General features: G+C 38.1%; 1 protein-coding gene across 2 annotated transcripts in view; it reads left to right on the forward strand.

Annotated features, from left to right (window-relative positions):
- TRIO (trio Rho guanine nucleotide exchange factor) overlaps positions 1-24076 on the forward strand; it is a 266591-nt gene that overhangs the window by 222765 nt on the left and 19750 nt on the right. The window contains exons 38-48 of one of the 2 annotated variants that reach the window (XM_081322967.1): positions 340-488; positions 3988-4054; positions 5815-5918; positions 7561-7630; positions 11208-11297; positions 12345-12437; positions 13646-13696; positions 14994-15071; positions 16478-16669; positions 19463-19640; positions 21484-22238. In XM_081322967.1, coding sequence (XP_081179093.1) covers positions 340-488; positions 3988-4054; positions 5815-5918; positions 7561-7630; positions 11208-11297; positions 12345-12437; positions 13646-13696; positions 14994-15071; positions 16478-16669; positions 19463-19640; positions 21484-22238 — 1827 coding nt within the window. The remainder of the gene's footprint in view (positions 1-339; positions 489-3987; positions 4055-5814; positions 5919-7560; positions 7631-11207; positions 11298-12344; positions 12438-13645; positions 13697-14993; positions 15072-16477; positions 16670-19462; positions 19641-21483; positions 22239-24076) is intronic. The other variant, XM_081322968.1, reaches the window with a different exon arrangement.

Consider the following 24076-nt stretch of genomic DNA (forward strand, 5'->3'; position numbering starts at 1 on the left):
CAAAGAAGGTATAAAAATAAGGCTTTTCTGATATTTGGGGCTTTTCTCTCTTTTTAGAGAAGCCCATCTTTGTTCAGCTGAATAAAAACGTAAAGCTTAAAGGCAACGTCTGGTTTCCTGTATTCTTTATCAAGCAAAACCTCAGAACTTGCACAGCAAACCCTTTTGGAGTAATATTTTAATTTATCTAATGGTGAAAATGAAAGTGGCATGTTTATTTAAAAAAATGATAGGCTATGTATTATTGATAGTGAAATGTTGTGTGTCCTCCAGCTACTATCAAATTTGCAATGCGTGCCATGTAAAGGTAATAATAATTGTTTCTCAACTTGGTCTTAGGCTCTAGAAGATCGCCCAAGTTCATTGATGGTAGACCAGGGTGACAGTAGCAGCCCATCATTCAATCCTTCAGACAACTCACTTCTCTCTTCCTCATCACCCATTGATGAGATGGAAGAACGGAAGTCCAGTTCTTTAAAGAGGCGACAGTAAGACTAGACTATCAATTTCTATAAAGTCTGTCATTTGCTTAAGAAGAACACTTTTCCTTTGCTTTTTTATATAAAGTATTTAAGGTTGTTTTCACTGTTCTTTAAGACAAAATTAAACATGATTAGTTTTTTTTTTATTGAAAAGTTTTAACATACATTTTATCTTTAACAATCCCCCCTCCCCCTCCCCTCCCCCTCCCTCCCTACCCCTCTCCCCCTCCCCCCCCCCCCCGACTTCCCAGAGCTAAGTACAAGGTATAAAAACAAAAAAAAACCATCATAAACATCCATATGCTAACAACCATAAACTCTAAAATCTATCACTCTCTGGCTCATATAGGATAACTACAAACACTATTAATATTAAGTATATATAGAAAAAAAAGGAAAAAAGAAAAAGGAAAGGAAGACTTATTCAAATGCTACATGAAACTTTTTAGTCCTATATTTGTTCTGGATATACTCAATCCATTTTCTCCACTCCATAATATAACGTTCTTGCGAGTGATCTTTCAAATAAGCCGAAATCTTTGCCATCTCTGCCAGGTCAGAAACCTTTAAAGTCCATTCTTCTATAGTCGGCAGTTCCTCCTTCTTCCAATACTGACCTATTAAGAGTCTTGCTGCCGTAATTAAATTCAACATCAACTTAATGTCCACAACCGTAGCATCTGTAATTATTCCCAACAAAAAAAGTTGCGGACAAAACTTTATCCTTTGCTTGAAAATCTTCTGCATGTTCCACCAAATTTTTATCCAAAAGGCCTTAACCTTTTTGCAAGTCCACCATATGTGAAAATATGTTGCATCTTCATCGCCACACCTCCAGCATTTGGGCTGATAATTCGGATACATACTTGCAAGCTTTTTAGGATCTAGATGCCATCTATAAAACATTTTATAAAAATTCTCTCTTAAATTTTGAGCTTGTGTAAATTTTACGTTCCTCACCCAAATCTTTTCCCACGTGTCCATTGTAATAACTTCTTGGATGTTTTGGGCCCATTTTATCATACAATCCTTAACAAGTTCTGTTTCTGAGTCAATCTCTATCAATGCAAGATATATCCGTTTAATATGTGCTGGACCCTGATTTCTAATTTGCTTTATCAGATTTTCATCAGTCATTGTAAAACCAGTTTTCTGATCATCTTTCCACCTGGCCCGTAGCTGAATATATTGAAACCAAGTTTGAACAATCTTCTCATCTCGCAAGAAACTGTATGGTTTCAGACACCAGACATTTCTTTCCAAACTTAAAATCTCCTTATACGTAGTCACATCATGTTTAAAACCAACATTTATATTTTCTATTGCGTGTTTTGGAATTGCCCACAATGGTATCTTACAGTCTAACTTATGTCTATACTTCTTCCAAACTCTCAGCAATGCCTGTCTTAAAATATGCACTCTAAACACATTATCTACCTTCTTATCATACAACAAATATGCATGCCAGCCAAACAACAAGTCGTGGCCCTCAAGATTTAATAATCTCTCTTGTGTCAAATTAATCCAATCACTTATTCCTGCTAACGCAGCAGCTTCATAATATAATTTAAGATTGGGCATTTTAAGACCACCTCTTTCACGAGTATCCTGCATAATCTTAAGTTTAACTCGTGGCCTTTTCCCTGCCCAAACAAATTTATTGATACCTCGCTGCCATTCCTCCAGATTAGAATCTTTCTTAAGAACCGGTATCATTTGAAATAAGAATAAAAATTTAGGCAGGACATTCATTTTCACTGCTGCGATTCGCCCCAACAAAGACAATTGCAATTTTTCCCAACTCTCCATTTCTTTTTGAATTTTTCCCCATAATTTTTCATAGTTATTTTTATATAACTTTGTATTAGAGGGCGACAGAAGCACCCCCAAATATTTGACCCTTTTAACAATCTCAAATCCAGTTAACCCTTCTAGAAGGGCCTTTTGCGATACTGTCATATTTTTGGCCAGAATTTTAGTTTTTTGTACATTAACTTTAAATCCAGAAACCCTCCCATTTTGCATTATTATCTCCATCAGGTCCACAACAGAGTTCTCCGGCTGGGTCACTGTAACAACCAGATCGTCTGCGAACGCTATCAATCTATAATCCTGATCTCTAATTTGTATACCCTTAATTCTTTCCGAGTTCCGTATTTTTACCAATAATATCTCCAATGTTAACACAAATAACAAAGGCGATAACGGGCACCCTTGCCTTGTACCCTTCTCAATATTACATGCTTCTGTCAAGCTATTATTAACTATTATTCGGGCTGTTTGTTTTTGATATAATGCCCTGATTGGTTGCAAGAATTTATCCCCAAAATTCATTTTATCTAAAACTTTCATCAAAAATTGCCAATTCAATTGATCAAAAGCGACATGATTAGTTTTTTTGAAGACTTTGCCATATTTTGCACTTCCTTTATTATTCAGACTTTTTTTTAATGCTTTCAAAATGGTAGCAAAGAGATTGTTTTTTAAGATTTTTGTTCCATCTTATACCTTATGAATGAAGACTACATATATGAAAACAGGAATTTCACCATTAAAATTGCCCTTTCAAGTACAATAATTAACATTGCACATTAAAGAATGGAAATAGCATCACCAATTGAAGAACTAAAACAGAGCTCCCTTAGAAAGATTTGGGTCTTACAGCTAATATGCTCAAATTGTTATATTTAGTTAGCTTTTAGTATTCTTCAGCTTCGCTCAAATGATAACAGGATCAAGAGTGCACCTAATAGTATACCTACTTGTGAAATAAATTAATATATAAAATCCACTAGGCATAACAGTTTTTATACATTCGTAAAATGAATTTTAGGGGGGGAAGTGGTTACATTTAGGAATATCTTGCTGCTTCTCCAATTTTTTTTCCTTTTTTAACTAAAAGCTCTTGATCTTGTACTGACGTCTTCATGTCTTCATTGCAAAGATTACACCCAAATATCTTTTTTATGGGAAAACCAGTTTCTTTTCCGGCAAATCCAGAGGGGATACAATGCCCATAGACTAAGGACCAATGATATCAAATATGACATTGTAAACAAAATAGTTTACTAATAGTAAACTAAATAGTTAACAGTGGATGGCAAATGTTCTACACTCCCTGGGGTGTAGAATAATGGTAAAACTAATATTAAGACTGATTACTGGGATAATATGCAAGTATTTAGACTCCACCCTAAATCTAGCCCAAAGCATGAGAGAATAAACAGCAATGTCATCAGGATGGGAGCCATTCAGATCTATGAGGGGAGATCATTTTGTTAATTTCTTATTATAAAAACCAGACAATTCTCCCTTACAATCTTCAAAAACTATACCTTACCTTTCCGGTTATAAGTACTTCTTAATAATTTATCAATTAGTAGCTTAAATTATGAACTACCTAAATAGAGCCAGAGTATTCTGCTATTATTTGTATTTGATCATAAATAAATGGATAATTGGTATTATTAAATTCCTGTCTCTTGTCATTTTAATTTTTCATAAGGTATGTCCTACAGGAATTAGTGGAGACAGAACGAGATTATGTGAGAGATCTTGGCTATGTAGTAGAGGTACGTTCCATTCTTATCTAAGCAGATTGGTTCTCATTTTTATTAATCAAATCAGAGGCATGAATTTACCATTCCTCTCAATCCAATCCTCTTTAGAAGATATTATTAGCAATAGCTTAAGAAACCTATTTTAATTTATTTTTAATCAAATACACTGGTCCTCTTGATTAAAAATAAAATCAGTTAAAATTTGCAGTTGCTGAATTTTCTGATGATGTTGGAGTGCTAACCATAATCTTTCAAAAGAAATTATTACTGTCAGTGTAACTGTTTATAGACACCTAGACATGTAAATTTCAAAACTTGGCAATAATTAATTTCCGTTCCTACACAAGACTAGCATTGCATGCTGTTTATTGAATCTGTTGCAAAATAAGTTTTGAGTGTTTAGAACTGGCTTGACATAATATTTGTAGTTAAAGACTCTGTTGAATCCTTGTGTAGGAATATAAGCAATGGAATAACTGACAGCCTTACTGTTTTAGAATGGACAGCTGAAGCATATTTTAATCGTGTGTGTTAATAGATACAAGAACCCTTAAATGAAGTAACAAGTTTAAAAGTTGAAAGACAGCTAACATTTAGGAAATTAATTAAAACTGGGCTGATTACAGATATACACACACTCAAACACACATCTGCTGTAGAGTTTTCTACAATTTAATTTTTTTGTTAATATTTTTACCAATTTTATTATTTTATTGATATTCACTGTGTTAAATTTTTGATTTGGAGGATCAGTTTTGTTCAGTGCCTCAGTGTTATTAGGCTATAATGCTTGCAGAAAGATCCACTTCAGAATTGAAACTTATCCACATAATAATATATCTGGGCATGTTTACAGAAAAGCCGTTCAAAGAACCACAAGTTTCTGAACTCTGAAAAGCAGAGAGCTGTAATCATGAATTATTGATTCTGAGCAAATTCAGAATAAATATCTAATAAATTTCCTGTGTACCCATGTAGGAGAATTATAAAGGCATTTAAAATTATTAGCTGACCCAAGTTGTCTGGCTAACTAATATGCCAAGCAATTACATGTGCAGGTAGATTGACAGATAAAAACATATAGTGAAGAAATAGATTCAAACTTGGAAGTGAAATAAATTTGCCATTTATTGAAAATAATATTTGCATATAGCATAAGCTTTCCCAGGTAATCCAGTGTAGATGTGTGTATTTATGCTGCATTTATGATTTAGGTGGGTGTTTTATTTTGATCTCTTTTTTGCTGATGAATCAACTCAGTTGTGACATTATAAGCAAAGCACCAAAACTGATAACATTACATATGGAAGGCAAGGTTTATTAGAGCCATATATTTTGCCATTATGGAGAAGGATTGTAATTTCTTTTCAGCTATTTGGGCAAATCATTTTTCTGCTTAAAAGAATGGATGCATCATAAATATGTCCTATGGACAGACCACTGGTTGTTCACCAGAACATGTTGTGCATGTTAGAATTGCTTTTCTTCATACTGGCTGGGCAATTTACTAATTGTAGATTAAAATGTCACCAGCATGATAAAGGCTTGGATGAGGTGAATTTTCATATCTAACACAACAGTATTCCACAACAAATAACTTGTGTAAGATCACCATGCATCATTTTTCTATTAAGAAATGTGTGGAACATTTTAGTCAAGTTTAAACACACATCTGATGAATAGAGAATGGGATAGTGCATCAGACTAAATGTAAACATACCTGCAGATAAATAACAGGGCCCTTATTGATTTTTCTTGCTAATTTATTTTAGGGTTATATGGCACTCATGAAAGAAGATGGTGTTCCTGATGACATGAAAGGAAAAGACAAAATTGTGTTTGGCAACATTCATCAAATATATGACTGGCACAGAGAGTATGTACAGTTTTTATTTTTGAGTAGATTTCATACTGTTTTTAACCTTGCAAAACTTAATGAAGAGCTGGGTAAACTAACTCAATTGTTAGAAGATACCATGTTGAGAAAATATTTGGATGGGCTTGAAAGATGATAATGGTGAAGAAATTACTTCTTTATTGATGTTATTGTTTCATCAAAACTGAGTCCAAATATACCTGAAGATAGCCATTATTTGCCACAGTAATTACATTTTTAATTTGTACCGTTCCACAGAAGTAACAATCACATTTCCCCCCAAAATCCCAAAATTGGTATCATATAATTTGAAAGTGATTCAAATAAATGGCATCTACATTCTTTATTCTACAGTCCATAGAACTGACACTTTGGGGGGGGTGTTTTAACATATTCTGGTAAATAATAAAACAAATAATGCCATTGTCATTTAGGCATTCATTATCAAAATAAGCACAGTTGTTTCTTTTCAGTAAACTGCTATGCAGAGTAAGGACCCTGCACTTGGCGTGAATTTTCCTGAGCCTAAGAGCAGACTACTTTTTGCAGATCAAGATTCGTTTCAACATGGAGATGTAGATAATTGAAGCTGATTATTGGTGTAACCACCTAACTGTGTAGACTTCCAAGTCCCAGAATTCTCAGCATCCCTATGCTGGCTGGGAAATTTTGGGAGTTGAAATATATGTATGTATTAGGATGATACTTAAATAGCTACTCATTGATCCTTATAATCTATTTCTATTAGGCATCCCACACAGCTTATCAAGATCACTCTCTACTTAAGTGGATTGATCAAAATCCTTTGGATATACAATAATATTTCTTTTCATTATGGGGAGAAACTTCTATGGATCTCTGACAGATTTAGCTGAAAATTTAAATCCCTCCATTTTATAACTGAAGAAGTCTGCCATATATAACATCTCTATTTTGAGACCCAGATAGCAAACCGCATTTGGCCCCTGGGCTGAATATATGAAAGAGAGATATTGGAAAGTCTACAGATAAAAATAATTGTCTGATGAACTAATCACACTCAAAAGGCATTTCGCAAGGGATTTGGCTGGCTGAAGAAGCAGTATGTGAAAGAACATTATTACCATTATTATTAGATCTCAAAATGGCCATCTGTCTCTCCCTTCCCTTTTAATATGTCTGTGAATGAGTGATGATGACTTCTTAATAGATAGGTCTTGGACTAGATCCAGTTGTTAGCTTTCAGTACAGGCTCTTAAGACATTATTTATTGAAGATACCATAAGTTTTTCCCCTTAGCATGCTGATTAAAGATAATGGTTCAGTTTGTTTTTATTAAGGTTTAGAGGTAGGTAAGAGTGAGTGCCTCATGTGCCCAATTTTGTACTACTAGTTCAACTGCTACAGGGAAGGGAGGAAACATTTGCTACTTGATGTTTGTTTGATATAACCCAGTTTCTCATGGATCATTTTACATAGGAAAAATTGCTGCTTAATCAACTCCATGCAGGGTATCTCAGATGTATTCACCACATGTCTTCATTGTAGTGGTTGATATTTTTCAATGGAGCTAATATAATTAATTTATTTTGAAACTATTACATCTTGCCCTATTCAAATAACAAATAAAAACTTTTGTTTTTGTGGGTTTTCCCCCCTGCAGTTTCTTTTTAGGAGAATTAGAGAAGTGCCTTGAGGATCCAGAGAAATTAGGATCACTTTTTGTTAAACATGTAAGTCTGAGCACCAAGTTGCATTTTTATGTACAGAACCTTTTTTTAAACTAAGCAAAAACATTTTAAAATGCAGAGTTAAACAAAAACAAATTTGGCAGTACAAATATGTACATTTGTGAATGTGTGGATATATATGAGTTCCAAAACAGGAATACAAACATTTTAAATATCAAGATTCAGTGTTTTGAACAACACTTGAATGAAAGAAGGGAATATACTAAGTAAAACCTGGTTAACCTAAGAATGACAATTTATAAAATATTGTAAACTAAGGATATTAAGGATATTTTTATTAATATTTATAGGTTATCTTTTCAACCAATCACCCACATATTTCTCACTTTATTCATATTCAAAATAAAAATATTTCTACTACTTAATGGTATAATCTTCTTTTGCTTTGTTTTTTTTTCCTTGACTTTTAAGTGAAAGTGGCAGGGTATGAAAACCTAGAAAAAAAAGCTAGGCATTCACAATTTTCTTGGTTCATAAGTGAGCTTTTAGGAACTGTCATAGCTTTTCACGTTGAATCTTAGCAGAGAATAATAGGGACAATTGAAGAGAGGAGTGAAAAAAAATAGAATTGATAGGCATTTTTGAATTATAGTAATCCAAAACCTATGAATCAGATTATTTTTAAAAAAATGTTACTAGCTATTACTAGGAAGGTTTCAAGCTGCTGCCACCTGCCAAAAAGACTTGTTCTCATCTCTGGGGGCTGGCTGAAAGAGCTGCCTGTCAAGGATTTCAGCTCCGCGACTGCTTAGATTTCAGCATTCCAAGCAGGCACAGAGCTGAAATCTGGGGGTAGGCAGCTCTTTTGTCTGGGCCCCAGAGATGAGAGAAAGCTGAAATCTAAGCAGGATTCTTAGCCCGAGTGGAGAGTCAGCATGGTGAGGAGGAGTGCCTCGGGGATGGGGGAGGGCCGACGTAGGCGGTACACTGTGTCTCTCTGCTCAGGGGCTGAAAATCCTGCTTGAATTTTGGCAGAGAGGAGTTTCAGCTCGTAAGTGGAAAGAGACTCACATGTAGCCCTCCCATCCACCCCTGAGATACCTTGTACTCCTTGCCTAAGACTCTGTTCACTTAATAGCCTATGAGATCACTTAATGACTGCTTTGCTCAATGACTGAAATTTCCATCCACATTGTAATCATGAGTCAAGTACTAACTTTATTAGTATCTAACACAATTTCTTCTTTTCTGGATACATTTTTTAAAAATATGTGTTTATTTGCTGTCAGACCTTGTTCGCTTAAGTCCTAAGCTTAGATTTCAGCTTAAGCCCTAAGCGGTGCAATTTAAAGGAATCAATTTGCATTGTGTAGAAGTTAGCTTGTGTTTGTTACAGTCATTTGGTTAGTAGAAGATAGCATTCTTTAGCCGATAGGGATCTGCTAGATTTGTTCATGTTGAGAAAGAACTGAAGAGATGGAAAGGCAGCAAAATTCCAGCCTGGTCAGAGAACACCTGAAAGTTCCATGATTGCCGCTACTCTACTGGAAAGAAAAACTGGAATGCATTTGAAGCTTTTCCCCTTTCAGTTTTTAATGGCAAATTTTCTTTGATTTCTATGAAAGTAGAAACAGGGAACAACCAGAAAGAACAATAAAATTCCACGATTGGCTCTCTTCCATGTAAATCTCTCCAGCATTCTTTGACAAGTCATTAGGGAACTTTCAGCATTCTAGAGTGCAAGTTAATTTATCTAAATTGCATAGCATAGGCTCATCTGCACATCCTGCTTGCCCCAGCATGGAGATTTTTCTGCAGAACAGAAAAAAGCCTGATATCACCTGCATACATGCCTCTATTTTTTTTCTGGGAAAGCAACCTCTACTTTGTCTTTTCTTAACTCCACCTCAAAAGTATGCTATCTGACTTCTAACAGTGGTTATATTTCTGCACAGTCTGCTGCAGTTCATTTTGCTATAGGCAATTAAATCTCCATCTGGTTAGTGTTTGCTATAGCAGGCATATAGCCCTTCTCTTTGGCCATTAGTTGCTACTCCTCGTGGCCATTTTGCCTTGAGTTCCTGGATTGACTATTTCTTTCAGAAGTACCGTCCCACATAAAGCTCAACAAATGATAGCCTGTCAGAGAAATTCAGTGAATCTCTGGACTTTCTGTCCATGCATACTTTAATTAAATTTTTCATATATATATATATATATATATTTTTAAAAAAATCAATCTAGCAACGAATGGTGGACCTCCTTTCATCCTCTCTTGTGGATGAATGGTAAAATGCTGGGTTGATACTGACAAGAATTCTGCCAGTTTCTCTTTCTAGCTGAAGTAAAAGCAGAATGATAAACTGTCTGCAGACTTCTCTTAAGATTGGGAAAAGCTCTGTCCACAGCGGAAGGGGAATCATTGAAATGGTTGGCAAATGGAAAACACATGTTCTCATAGACCACCCTCAGAAAGGAATTCAATAAGAGTCTTGCTTTCCCTACACAGGTGGGAGGGATAAAGAAATGGGGAATCACCATTTGGGAACTGTGATAACTACTGTCCAGATACAACATCTGGCCACTATTAAAGTAGCCAAAGCCTTGAAATCCAGACAGCAATTTCTCAAGCTAGCTTAATTTCCAGCCAGATTCAACGAAAGAGGCTAACAGCTTACAAACTGATCAGCTCTTGAACTAGTTTTCTGGAAGTTCAGCATGCAAGCAAAACCGGTTTTTGTTAGTGGTTTTTTGGTCTGGTGACCTAGTTATTAAAACTCATCGCTCCTATTTTTTTTTCTTTGTGGTCAAAACTTTCTCATATTGTCAGCTCCATGTATCTCAGTGCCTAGAGATTTGTGTGAATAGTTGTTGCTCAGTTTATTATAAATACCTAACCTAATTGGCAGAAACTATTGTCAATAAGATAAAAGTGGTGACTGTAGGAGTTGAGGCTAGATAGACAGTCCTTTATTTATTTTTTCCCACTATAAAATGAAGGTAAGCATTAGACCTTTCTTTGACTCTACTTAACACTGAAAACATGCTATGAAATCTAAGCCAGGGGTGTCAAACTGCCAGCCTGCGGGCTGGTTTCATCATACTGAAGCTGCACCCACCCCATTGCCAGCAATGCAAAAAGAGTCGCAATACGTCGCAACACATCATGTGATGTGGCGAGTTTGACACCGTGATCTAAGCCAATATCGATATGAGCTGGTGACCAGCAAAACCTACCTGGAAAAAGTTCCTTGAGAGCAAGAGGTTTGGAAATCAGTGCTTTAACCATATGCATGTATATATCTTAATCAGTTCCACAATTTATTAAATGCAATGGCAGTTATATCCATACTTCATTATTGTCTGGTGAGATCACTGTTTTGATAAAAACATGCCATACATATCGAATATGATTTTCCTGCTTCTGTTTGAAAAAGATAGTGCTATGCTTGTAGAGATAATTGCTATTTAAGGCATACAGTAAACATTTTTTTTCAAGCTGTGATGAACCAGAACAGAACCAGAATTTGCAGATTATAGTAATCTCTATTTTGGTCCATGTCAGTTTGCTTTATGTTTTTCTGCACTACACATTTATTGTTCCTTCCTTTCATTCCAGGAGAGAAGATTGCACATGTATATAGTTTATTGCCAAAATAAACCAAAGTCTGAGCATATTGTCTCAGAATACATTGATACATTTTTTGAGGTAAGTGCCAAGAAGGGGGGTGGGGGGAGTGTACTGAATCTGTGTCTCTTGATAGAAGGGAAACAGCTACAATCTTCTCCAAATTTACTTATTCTTTTCCATTTTTGATATATTAACACCCCTGGGACTGGGGCTGAAATTGGTTTATTTTTACCAAATGAATGAATGCGTTTCCTGTCTATTAACTCTGATATTTAATATCTCTGTATAGCAAATTCCAGTTCAGAGATGGATTACATGTAGCCTGTGACTTCACTGTAAAGCTAAATCAGAATAACTGATTAAAGTGAATCAGTGATGTAGTCGTAGATTCCCCAATTGCTTATACATACCAGACTAAGGAGATTCAGATGAGGGGGGAAAACAAAAGGGACATTAATACTTATAGCTGTAGTACCTAATAAGGATGTTTTTATTCAGCCATGTCTTATGTATAAAGTTCTTTCTGCAAGGCTGATTCTGACAACTTGATAAAGGCAAGTAAGGCAGCTGCGCTCCCAAATGTGAATGATTGCATATACTTCTGGGAATGTGAGTGATTAACAATAAATTGGATATAATTCAGAGGCCTGTTGGGGAAAATCTTTCAACCTGCTTTTGTCAGACCTGACAGGATAGAACTGGTTCATATACCAAAGTGAAGTGAATTGATTGCTTTTTCACCCAAATATACCCCGCAGGCACCCTCAGGTTTAGCATCCCAAAACTATACAACACAGGAAACTGCACTGAATTTAACCAGGTTTCCACTTTTCATTTGTTCAGGCAAGGATAATAAGATCAGCTGCAAGGATGAAACAATAAGGTTTCTCTCCCTCACTCAATTTTTTTTTAAAAAAAATCCTTCTCCTTCATTGAATATATACAGAATGTTCTATTTATTGATAAACTTTCACATAAATAAAAAAACAAAACATCTCAATTCATTTTCTAATTAAAATTGAGAATTAAGCATAGGAGAAACTGTGGGGAAACGTAAAATGCAATGTACCTAACACATTTTCTTAACCTATAGAAAGTATTCTGAACTTTACTTATTATTACTAGGATCTGAAGCAACGTTTGGGTCATAGACTTCAGCTCACAGATTTGCTGATAAAGCCAGTGCAAAGAATTATGAAGTATCAGTTGTTACTAAAGGTAAGTAACGGAATGCTCCGATTTGCACTTAAATTACTATGTCGCATTTGGAAATACATATACCTCTATATGTATGCTCTCTTCTCCATCATTTTATCAGAAGTGCAAGCGTCCTTCCACCCCTGGCCGTTCACTTTTTTTCCTCATGTGACTTGTTTCTTTGGGGTGTAACAACTAGTCCCTTTGAACCACTCAGAGTGTTCTCCGTTAGCATTGTTGCTGGAAGATGGTCTTTTTTTTTTGAAAAACCCTCTCTTCAGTTGAAAGGCATGAGAAATTAGGGGTTCAGTCTTGAAAGTGGATCTGTGTGTAGTCAATCGAGACAAGGCGATAGGACGTGTTCCCTGCTTCGCGACCAAGATTAATTCCAAACTTCATTGAGCTCAAGAGATTATGGTCCCCAAGCTCGGCCCATACCCCTTCCATCTTAAGAGAACAAATCTGGCAAAAGCTAAGTGTTCACACAGCGGAGGTCACACACTTCAAACATGCTCAAGTGGGACAGTTGGCGGATAGGCTTCCTATTTTTTGAGAGATTAAAAGGCAAAGAAGATAAGTGGATCAGGAAATGCATCAAGCCAGCAGGAAAGAAGTTCCTGCTGGCATCAGTCAAACGGGTGGCTACGTCAGTAGTAGTGAACTGTTAACTCTCTCCCTAAGCCCAGAGAGTTCGGCTGAAAAGTGGGAAGATGTCAAATCATAACTTTATCAATGCTGAGTAAATAATAATAATGTTAATAAAATCAGAACATAGAAAGAAAATATTTGAGATATATACTGGAAGAATTCGGACCACTTTTAGCTAAACCAGTGATTTGAGATCAGAAGGCAAAGGTCTTAATTTGGTAAAAAGATAAATATTGAAGACCAAATCAATGTTTACTGGCAAAATGCATTTTTCTGTTTTAAAAAATGTATTTTCTAAGAAAATGGTGGTTCAACATAGCAGATGGAAGACTAACTATTGCATTGATGTATCTGCAATCAAAGAGTCAGGAAACAGACAGTATTTTACTTTGTTTTTACCATTTGAATGTTCTGTCTAACTGTTTTATTTTTGATGTCATTGCGGCTTCATAGAAAACCTATAAATGAATGGGGGATAAATATCTATTTTATTAGCTGCCATTTCTGAGGCAGAGGACTTTCCAGCTGTTTTAAACTGAAGATCTAATTCCATGGTTGTGGTTTGTTTGTTTTTTTCACAGGATTTCCTCAAATACTCTAAAAAAGCTAATCTTGATACAACAGAATTAGAGGTACTTGAAAAATGTTGCTTATTTTTAAAGTATATTTATGATTTCAGACCAATAAAAATATTGTTTAAAACAATTCTAACACCTTCTTGGTAAGTCTTAATAGTAATAACAATCTGGTATGCTTTTTCAGTATTATGACCAAGTCAGTGCTTTCCTCCCTATCCCTCTGTTCATGCAAAGATGATTATAGGTTATATCATTTCTATTCTGGAAGATAATAGTCAGATGACTTGGGATGACACTTCTAAAATGCATTTTAATGCACCCAAAGCAGTAGATGGCAACAATAGAATGCAGTTTGATTAGAAACTCTCTTTACAAGCGTTATACTCCTTAATGTCCCAGTGTGTTTTACTTTAGCATAAGACACCATTTTATCTTGGCACTCTTAAACCATTAGCCCTGGATGTGCAGCTACGCACAGGTGTTTGTGTGTGGTGGAGAGAGAGAGAGGGAGAGGAGAGAGAGAGAGAGAGAGAGAGAGAGAGAGAGAGAGAGAGAGAGAGAGAGAGAGAGAGAGAGATTAAAATGCATTCAGCTGAAACTCAGGAACCCTGTGAGAGGATAAACTCTCAGTTCCCCAAGTCAGCATTTACCTCATCCCATGAGATGGAATTGAGGATAACTGGTTTGCTCCTTTTGGCCTTCATATGATGAATTCAGTTACTTTCCCCATCATTACTTAGATCCATTCAGGTATACAATACAGCATGCATGTAACTGCTTGGTACTTATTGGTACTGGCTGACTCACTAGCAAAGGAGCAAAAATCCAAATCAACCCTTCTTTCCTTCCCAGACACTGTAGCTTCATCCAGGTTGTATCTTCCTATCAGTAGTTGAAACCTAAGACTGTTCAGCAAGCTGATCTACATCAGATAAAATGGCATTAGCTGTAGAGGGAGCAAAAGTTATAAATTGTTAACCCATCTATAAGGGGCTTCAAGAATTTTATTATGATGGAATACCATTTTCATGCTGGAATACCATTTTCATGCTGTACTTTCACTCCTCCCATTAACAGTGATTACAAGGTCCCTGGGCTCATAAAACTGACCATAACTCTGGCACTTAATTCTAAATAGTATATAATGGATATAGGAGAAAAGTATAGTATCCATGACATAAAATCCTAACATTAGATCTACAAAATCTTGTTTTAGTTACAGGAGTAATGGAAAGTTGTAACAAATCTGGAGGATGCCTGGTTGTGGGGAAAATAACTTTAACGAATCTGCTACATGTGATAGGGGGGGGGATGCAACTAGTACTCTAATTTCTCTCAATTTATTAAACAGAGAGCCGTAGAAGTAATGTGCATCGTTCCAAAACGGTGCAATGATATGATGAATGTTGGTCGTTTACAAGGATTTGATGTAAGTTCTTTTGGCTTTGTACTCTTTCTTTATGACAAATGTTTTTTACAATCAAATGGGACGCTTTCATGAATGTTCTTGGCTGTTTCAAATTTCAGATTTTCTTGTAAAATCGAATTAAAATTCCTTGTCCAGTTACATCCAGACTCAGGAATGTGACATTGACTGAAAATCAGAGCCTTAGGATAGAAATCGTCCTAGACAGCATGATCCTTTTTTCTAAAAGCTGGGCCCACAATGTATTATTTGTCCACTTTTCCTTCACTCCATTCTCTCAGGGACCTGTTCTCATTTGTTCTAGCATAGTAGTTTTAGGAATTGTTTGACCAGAGTATGTAAAAACAATGTTTTTAGGTTTAGACCACATGTGCGGTAGATAAAGCTAGTGCAGATTATCCTTACACATGTGAAATTCGGTGAATGAGATAAGATGGGAACTTACTTTCTGAACATACATGTTGCAGAGAGCTGAAGAGATTTATTGCCAAATCTAGAATTCTGTGAAAAATTGTGTGATACAGATAATCCCCAAGTTATGAGCGTTCACTTAACGCTCATTCAAAGTTACGTGATGAGCGCACCCTAGTGCTTACAAGCAAGTCCTGAAATTATGAATATTGTAGCATCACGGCAGTTGTTCGCCCTTATGAGCGACCACAGTGGCTCTGCAACATTCATCCTGGTTATTCCCTCCCTCCCCACCCCCACCCCGGGTCTCCCGAGGCACCAGGCCTTCAATACTCACCCTGTGAAGATCGAGATCATTCGCTTTCTTGGCTGCTCCAAGCCTTTGGTGTGTTGGCAGAGAATGGAGGCCTAAAGTCATGGAAAATCACACATGATCAATGGGGTGAGTCTCACACTACTGATCTCGTGTGAGCTCATGGTACTTAGGCTTCTGTTCTCTGCAACGGAGAAAGGAACCAAAGCTGGGGGACACTTTCATGTGCCTCTGGATGCTGGATCAGGGCTCTGGAGGCCTTTTCCAGGCCACTGCAACCCAGGTCTAAGGCCAGGGGATGCTTCCGCAGAAACCCGTGGCCCGATCCGGGCTCTGGAGACGTTTCCCTGGCTGCTGCCGCCCGTATCTAAGGCTGGGGGACGCTTATGTAGTCCTCCAACAGCTCGTTTCCGGGCGGCAGTGGCCTGGAAAAGGCCTCTGACACCCAGGTCCTGCCACAGGGGGCACAGAAGCATCCCCCAGCCTCAGATCCGGGTGGCAGCATCCCGGAAAACACCTCTGGTGCCCAGATCGGGCTGCAGGGGGGGGCTGCGGAACAGTTCCCCTGGTCTCGGAAAATTACTATTTTACATGAAACTAATAGTTTGGGTATTCAGCTAACCGCTGTCTTTTTCAGTGGATGAATAAAAATTTTAATTACATTTATTTTGATCCCTGTTTTAAGGGTAAAATCGTTGCACAGGGTAAGCTGTTGCTGCAAGATACATTCATTGTTACGGACCAAGATACAGGGCTCTTGCCACGTTGCAAAGAAAGACGTGTCTTCCTCTTTGAGCAGATTGTGATATTCAGTGAGCCTCTCGATAAAAAGAAAGGTTTCTCCACACCAGGATTCTTATTTAAAAACAGTATCAAGGTATTTATGTTTGTATGTTTGTGTTTGGACAATTGTACAGTTACACATAGAATTTTAATGACATTTTAATTCTATTTGATTCTCCTGTGACATTCATTTCTTGAGTTTGGAATAACCTCTAGCTCAAAAAAACGTAATCAGGGAGGTTAGCTGAAATAGCTCTTAGCTCTGAATACTTTCCATTCAGCCTTCTTTCCTGTTGATTTCCATCATTCTGACAATTACATCCAAAAAATATCTAGCCTTTAATTTATGACTGGCATATTTCTTAGGAACCAGAAGCCACATCCTTCAACTGTGTAATATGAGCTTCAGCTTAAAAGGCTTGTGGTTTGCACTAGTTACGATGCACAAATAGCCCAATAAAAAACAAAATCTAGTTGCCTTTTGAAAAAAGCACCTTTGGGACAACCACAATCTGGATCAGGGGTGTCAAACTCAATTTCATTGAGGGCCGCATCAGCATTGCGGTTGCCCTCAGGCGGCGGGTGGGTATGGCCTGGGTGGGTGTGGCCTAGTGGGTGGGTGTGGCTAGAGTGCGTATGGCCTACTGGGTGGGCGTGGCCAGCTCTACATCATTCGCATCAAGGGTGCATATGGGGGCCTGGGCAGGAGTGAGACAGATCTGAGGGTCTCTAGCAGAAGGAGGGTCTCTGGGCCAGGGCCAAGGCAGTGGGGGCCGTTCCCTCACTGTTATCATGATGGCTTCGCGGGCCGCATGAAACCACTTCGCGGGCCGGATCTGGCCCCCGGGCCTTGTGTTTGACATGTCTGATCTGGATGATTGAGAATCTCCATAGACATCCAATAAAAAAAAAGTTACAAGCCAGATTTACATATTTGAGCTGATTCTGATTGACTTCAGACTGAATAAAGGCTAGGGAAATACTACCGTGGGCTTGTCTTGTATAGATTTGTGCAGTTGGGAAATAAAATAGAATCAAAGACCAATTAGACAGAGTGAAGCGAAACATACAGAAGAAAGCAACAGGGAAATCCAGAATAGCTCCCACACCTCTTGGTTCACTGAAACTATATAGAAGAGCCAAAATGCGCCAAATTAGCTGTTCAGATTAAATCCCTAATAGTCCAGTATTTTTGGCCTTAGAATAAAATTTGAGTTTTGTATTCTCGATGGCCCTGCCACTGAATGGCTTCCTTTAGTTTTTGAGTTCTCAGTCCCCAATTATAAAACAGTATTAGATTCTCTTCTCAGTAATACAATCTGGAGTAACATTTTATCCAAAGTATCCAAGGAAATGAGTATTTTACAGATCCATCGTCTACTCTAGGGATCTACATTTGGTGGGCCCTAAGTTGCGGGACTTTTCTCTGAGGCATCTGCATTGTGAAATCTTCTTCCCCCAAGAGATGAGCTGAGTCTCATCACTCCTGAGCTTTTTAAGGCATCCCAAGACTAGGGGGCAGGTGAACTTGTGGGATGGCTACAATTCTTAATAACATCTCTCTGTCTGTTTTTCTCTTTTCCTCTTTTAGTCCCGACTTTATACTTTTAATGCTCCTTGAATAATTATTATAGAACTGTTTTAGGTAGCAATTGTTTTATTTTACTGTTTTATTGGACTGTTGTCTTGTCACCCAGGGGCACTTTCTGCGAGTTAGGAAGCTCTAATAAATTTGATTGATAAATAATAATATCCACCCTTTCCTGAGAAAGGCAGAGCAGCATTTATGTGGTAAAATCATCAGCTGACGAGGAGGGCTCCCCTCTAGGCGAAGTAAAGAGACCTTCCAGCTTAGCATCTGTTTAGGGGAGGAAATGTCTGAAGTCAAATTCTTAGGTCTACATTGCCCATTGCAATTAAGGTGATCAGCAATAAATTATCTATTGGCCGATTCACTGAGAGGTTCAGAATTTCTTATCGCTCTGTAGATTGCAACCTTTTTGACCTGTAACGAGAATTAGAATCTGAATTATCTAAATTAAAACCCAACCCTCTCTAAAACCGATGCTTTCTTTTACCACCGATTGGCTGGTTTGTTGCAATTGGAATGTAGCTTGAAGTGTGGTTATTTTTAATAGCTGGTATAATCTTGCCTTACTTTGTAACTTTGTTCTGAATACTTGCTCTGAAATGAACTAAGATGAGTATATGTTAGGTAACTTATGAAAAGAAGAAATTGGGGTTTACATTTACAAGTGAGTAGCACTTACCCCACAGCAGGGTTCTGCAGATTACCTATAAAGTTCCTTTCCTCAAAGTTTAATATATATGTAAAATGACTCCCAATCATCACTTGCAATTTATTTGGTGTCAAAATGCAAAACTCCTCTTTTCTGCCTGCTCCCTTTCTTTCGGCAGATGCAAATTAGAACAGTTTAAAGATTTGTTAAATTTAGTTAACAAACAACTAGGCAGCGAAGTTTTGGTTAAACTGGGAAGGGATTGGGCTGATACGTTTTTCAATTTTGTACCATGTAATTTTTTTTCCTATGACCTGTTTTATTATATTGTTGAAAATAAAAGAGAGGAAATCATCTATTTTTTCCCCAAAAATATAAAATTATTGCTGTGCTGTCAAAGTTGTTGTATTCCAGTATTTGACAGGTAAGTAATTTATACTTGCAAGTGACTTGACTGTGCAGGCAGACAGATATTATTTGTTAATTATGCTATTGCAACCGTGCATCTTTTTCTTCAATCAGGTATATAAAGGTCTGCAGTCACTAGTGATCAGTATAACTAGTGCTGTTAGCCTATATATTGAATCAAAAATAATAACACGAGGGTGAAAATCACTCTAAACTTCCTGCTTTCTGTCTAAATAAAGGTGAGTTGCCTTTGCTTGGAGGAAAATGTAGACAACGATCCGTGTAAATTTGCACTAACATCAAGAGCAGGTGATGTCATGGAGACCTTTGTTTTGCATTCCACCAGTCCAGGAGTACGTCAAATGTGGATCCATGAAATCAACCAAATCTTGGAAAACCAGCGTAATTTTCTAAATGGTAAACCTTCTAATGTGTTACTGACATTTTTTGTTTCCAAACATTGGATGATCCAACTAAGTGGTAATGAATTAATCGTAATTTAACCATTTTAGCGAGCAAGTTATCAGCCTATAGTTCCCTGGTGTTTTCCCATTTGCCAGATTTTTTTTGAATCAGATCTGTTTTGCCAGTTATTAACCAATCACTAATGTGTCCTTTATGCAATACATCAACTTCTTTAGTTATAATTGAATATAAGCTAGTCAGACATTTGAGCCCAAAGCCAAATTCTTATTTTCAGGAACTGTCCAGTTTTTAATCCTTTTCGCTGAGTTTTTAACCATTTCTGCTATAATTATTAGTTCTTCAATTTTATTTTTTAATCCATCCAGAATTTTTATTATAGGTTTATTGAATTTCTCATAGATCTGCCCAAACTTGAATTATTTTCTTTTTGTTTGATTTCCCATTTTCAGAATTTCTGTTATACTTTGTAGAATCACCTTCGATCTGATTGAAATAGCTAATTTTGCTTAAATTGGGTGCCTCATGGGGTTAATTTTGCCAGCTCCTGCTGTTATTTGTTGCTTTATGATTTCCAATGCTTTTTCAATTGTTCTGGGACTAAGCCAATGCTTTTTATTAGGCATGTCCTGATTCTTACATAATTTTTGCTCTTTCGTGTTCTTTCAGTTACTTGCATCTGATCTTAATTTCTTTATCTTGGCCTCAAGTCTGATTTTCCACTTTGGGAATGAATATGATTTTGTTTTGAGGTTCTCTGATTTTAGTACCCAGTTATCCTGTAACCCCCACTGCTGAACTGGTGGTAGGCTGATTGTCCCTTCGACAGATGTTATTTTCATCTTTGCAAGCACCTTATTAACTTCCTTCATTAGAGGTGCCAGGTCTTTTGGGGACACTGCTTGTCTGCTGTTGTTAAATGAGATTGCAGGTCATTAAGCAAGGGCCTCCTTGCAACTTTCTGCTGGCTTCCGGCAACCAATTTCAAGGCGGAAGTCAGCAGGAAGTTGCAAATCCCAGGGGACTCACAACAAGGCAGCAGGCAGGTAAATGGCGGCTGTCAGGCAGGGGAGGTTGTGTGAGTAGTCAGCATAGCATGAATGCAAAGATCAGTGGGTAGATGCTGCCAGATGGGATGAGGGCACACAGGGAAGTGTGGGTGACCAGCGTAAGTGCAACAGCATAGGGGGTTGGCTGTCCCAGGCAGGGGAGGGTGTGTGGGTGACCAGTGCAATGCCAGGACAAGCATGGCAGGCTGTGAGGTGGCTGCCGCCTGGTGGAGGAACTGTTCCCTGAGGAACTTGCAACCTTCCCTTCTGGCTTGCCCATTGACTTTGTTTTGAGAAGACAGCAGGAAGGTTACAAATGGTGATCACGCGACCCCAGGACACTGCAGCCAACACAAATGTATGTTGTTGCTTGATTATTATATCATTTCGTAGTAACAACTGTCAAGGCGTAGGTGAGGTAATAAGAGAGGAACACGATGTTTTATACAGGGCAGGCGTTAGTCTTTGGTTAATTATATGTTTTTCATGTCTATATTTTTATTCTTTTGACTTGCACGGTGGTGAGGCGTTGGTATGTATAAAAAGACGTTGATTGGAAGTCAAGACAAGAATGTTGTTCGTCATTTTTCCTTCTGCTCTCTTGCTTGCTAAGCGGGCTATTTCTCCATCAAAAGCAGGGTATAAAACGCTGTTTCACGGATGATGTAAGCCTTGCCAATCAAAACCACTGCTTAATGTCTCCCGGGCCAAATTTAGTTTGCAGTATGAAAGACTGCTTTACATCAGCTTTCATTTTTATGTGATCCTTTTTTTCTTTCTTATTGCAGCCTTGACATCACCTATTGAGTACCAGAGGAACCACAGTGGTCCTGGAGGCAGCAGCACTAGCAACAACAGTGGCCCTAGCACCTGCCCTGGAATCCCCAGCTCCAGCCGTAGCAGGCCTTCCCGGATCCCGCAGCCGGTCCGACACCACTCCCCAGTCCTGGTCTCCTCTGCCACTTCAGTCCAAGCAGAGGCAGACAAGATGTCAGGTACGTCCATTCACAATCCCTCCCTGCCTCCCCACACCACCACTCTAGAGGCTGGCTTTAGCCAGGCAGGCAGGCATCCATCCAGTGTACAGCAGAACGGTCCAGAAATAGAGAAGATCCCCAAGATGAAAGCAATGGAGAGCCCCCGGAAGACATCGGGAAGTCCTTGTGGCTCGGCAGATTCGGACCAAAGGGAATGCCGTGGGAGTTCAGAGGAGAACCGCTCGAGGAGCAACGTAGGATCGCTGACGCTGGGGAAACCGAGACCAGGAGCCATCTCTCCGATAAACTCTCCATCTGCAATGACTTTCCCGTCTCCTTTCGGAAAGGAAACGTTTACGCCCAGCAGCCCCCTGCAGAAGGGCTCCTTTTGGAGCTCCATCCCAGCATCCCCTGTCAGCCGCCCGGGCTCCTTCACTTTCCCCGGGGACAATGACTCCCTCCAGCGCCAGGTCCACCGCCATTCTTCACACAGCAAGGACACAGACCGCATGAGCACTTGTTCCTCGACCAGCGAGCAATCAGTACACTCCACCCAGAGTAATGGGGTAAGAGCCGGAGCGCTTCCTATCCTGCGAGCTCTTCTAAAAAAAAAATCTTCCCATCTCCCCTTCTTGTGCGTGACCATCATATCTCCATACTAACTTCTGGCTCTCCAGCGCTGTATCGCTGCTCTGCAATAATAAATCAGATAGGCTCCCGACTTTTCCTGTCAAATTTTGGTAGAAGCGTATCTCTCTGTGTGTGTATACAGAAGACAACGGGCTTGCAGTATGTATACAGGTACACAGAAAAAAAAAACTTTCTAACTCTTCATTCTGCTGAGGGGAAGAAAAAAAAAAGATCTGCTAGCCTGGTTTCTACTAACTTTGCTCTTCGCTTTCTTTCGTCTAACACGAAGGCAGAAATTTAAATATGCTGTGCACAGCCACCATGGTGGAGCTCAATTCGTGCAACTTCTATATTTCCATGGCAGACTTGTTCAGGGTTCCCTCCTCTGTTCAGATACAAGCACCACAGTTATTCTTTCAGTGTCGATGAAAAGTTGGAAGAACTTTTGAAGAACTCAGCATATTGCTGATCCAGACTCCAGCCCGTTCTGTTCCCAACAGCAGCCGGCGAGATGTATCTGGGAACCTCACAACAACAGGGTTTGAATTCAGCCCTGTTGTTTCTGTTATCTGGCATTCTGACGAACGCAGAGGTTTTCTTTAACTGCCACTCTGAGTTCTTTTTTTATTTCAGTGGAATTGCGACGTTCTGTTAACTTTAAATGTTCAGTTAACGTTTTGCTATCTTTAAAATGGGGCAAAAAAAATCTTCCTTTTTTTTTTAAAAAAAAAATCCTCACTTTGTCAAATGCACAAATGTAGCACTATCCATAACCAGTCTATATTTTTAGCTGCATCGCTTACCTATCTTAAGTGTTTAAAAAGCGACCGATATATATTAGAATAATTTCAGATTCAGTTTTTAGCTGCTCCACTCTTTGGTTTGCAAGGGAATGGCATGGTGGTCCGTCAACAAAATCTACCGCTTCGGTTTTGGACTTCTGTCATTCAAAAGGAGACCTGAGCATTAAGAAAAAAAAGAAAAAAAGCCACTGCTCATGGGAAATGTGATGGGGTACATATAAACTCTTGTCCTTTCCCTGGTTCAGTGTACTGTACAATTTACAGCTCCTTTTACAGCTTCTGCACACCATTAGTTATATATTACATGGCCTTCAGAAATGTTATTGCAAGCATGCACTACCCATTTTTTTTTAACAATATAGCACTGTCCTGATTCTTCTTCTTTCACTTCCTAGAGCGTAGCTTTAGGATCGAAACTTCTGCTTTGCATGTATCCTCTTGTTTCCAACTCCTATTGTTATTCTGTTGATTTAATTGGACTGCAGAATGCTTTTTTAATTGTTTTCTTAGGAAAACGTCAGCCTGGCAGCCAGTGTAAATAGGCTGCTAGGCTGTTGCAAGTAAAGATAATACGTATTATTAATGCGAAGTATCAGAGGGAAAGTATCAAAAAATTAACTGGGGAAATGTGATTTGAAGCAAATTTCCCATTTTATAAGAAAACCGGGGGTTTTGGATTCAAGGACGTGCAGATATGTAGAGCCGATTACAGAATTTATATCTTGATGTTTAAAAGTAACAACAGTTATTAAGAGATTGCCTAGAAACAAAATGCTATTTACAATAAAGTATGCCTTTAGTTCTTGGTAGAAGACTTTACATTTGTTACACAAGCAACACCTTGAGATTAAAAAAAAACTAGTCACTTTTCTTTATTAGTAGTTTCCCTTCTTTAAATTTTTTTTCACAGGACTTCTGTTCTGATAAAGAAGCAACATCCTTCTTTCAGGTCAGTGGATGGCAACATCCAA

This window comes from Vipera berus (assembly GCF_964194415.1).
Source record: "Vipera berus genome assembly, chromosome: 3".
Classification (NCBI taxonomy): domain Eukaryota; kingdom Metazoa; phylum Chordata; class Lepidosauria; order Squamata; family Viperidae; genus Vipera; species Vipera berus.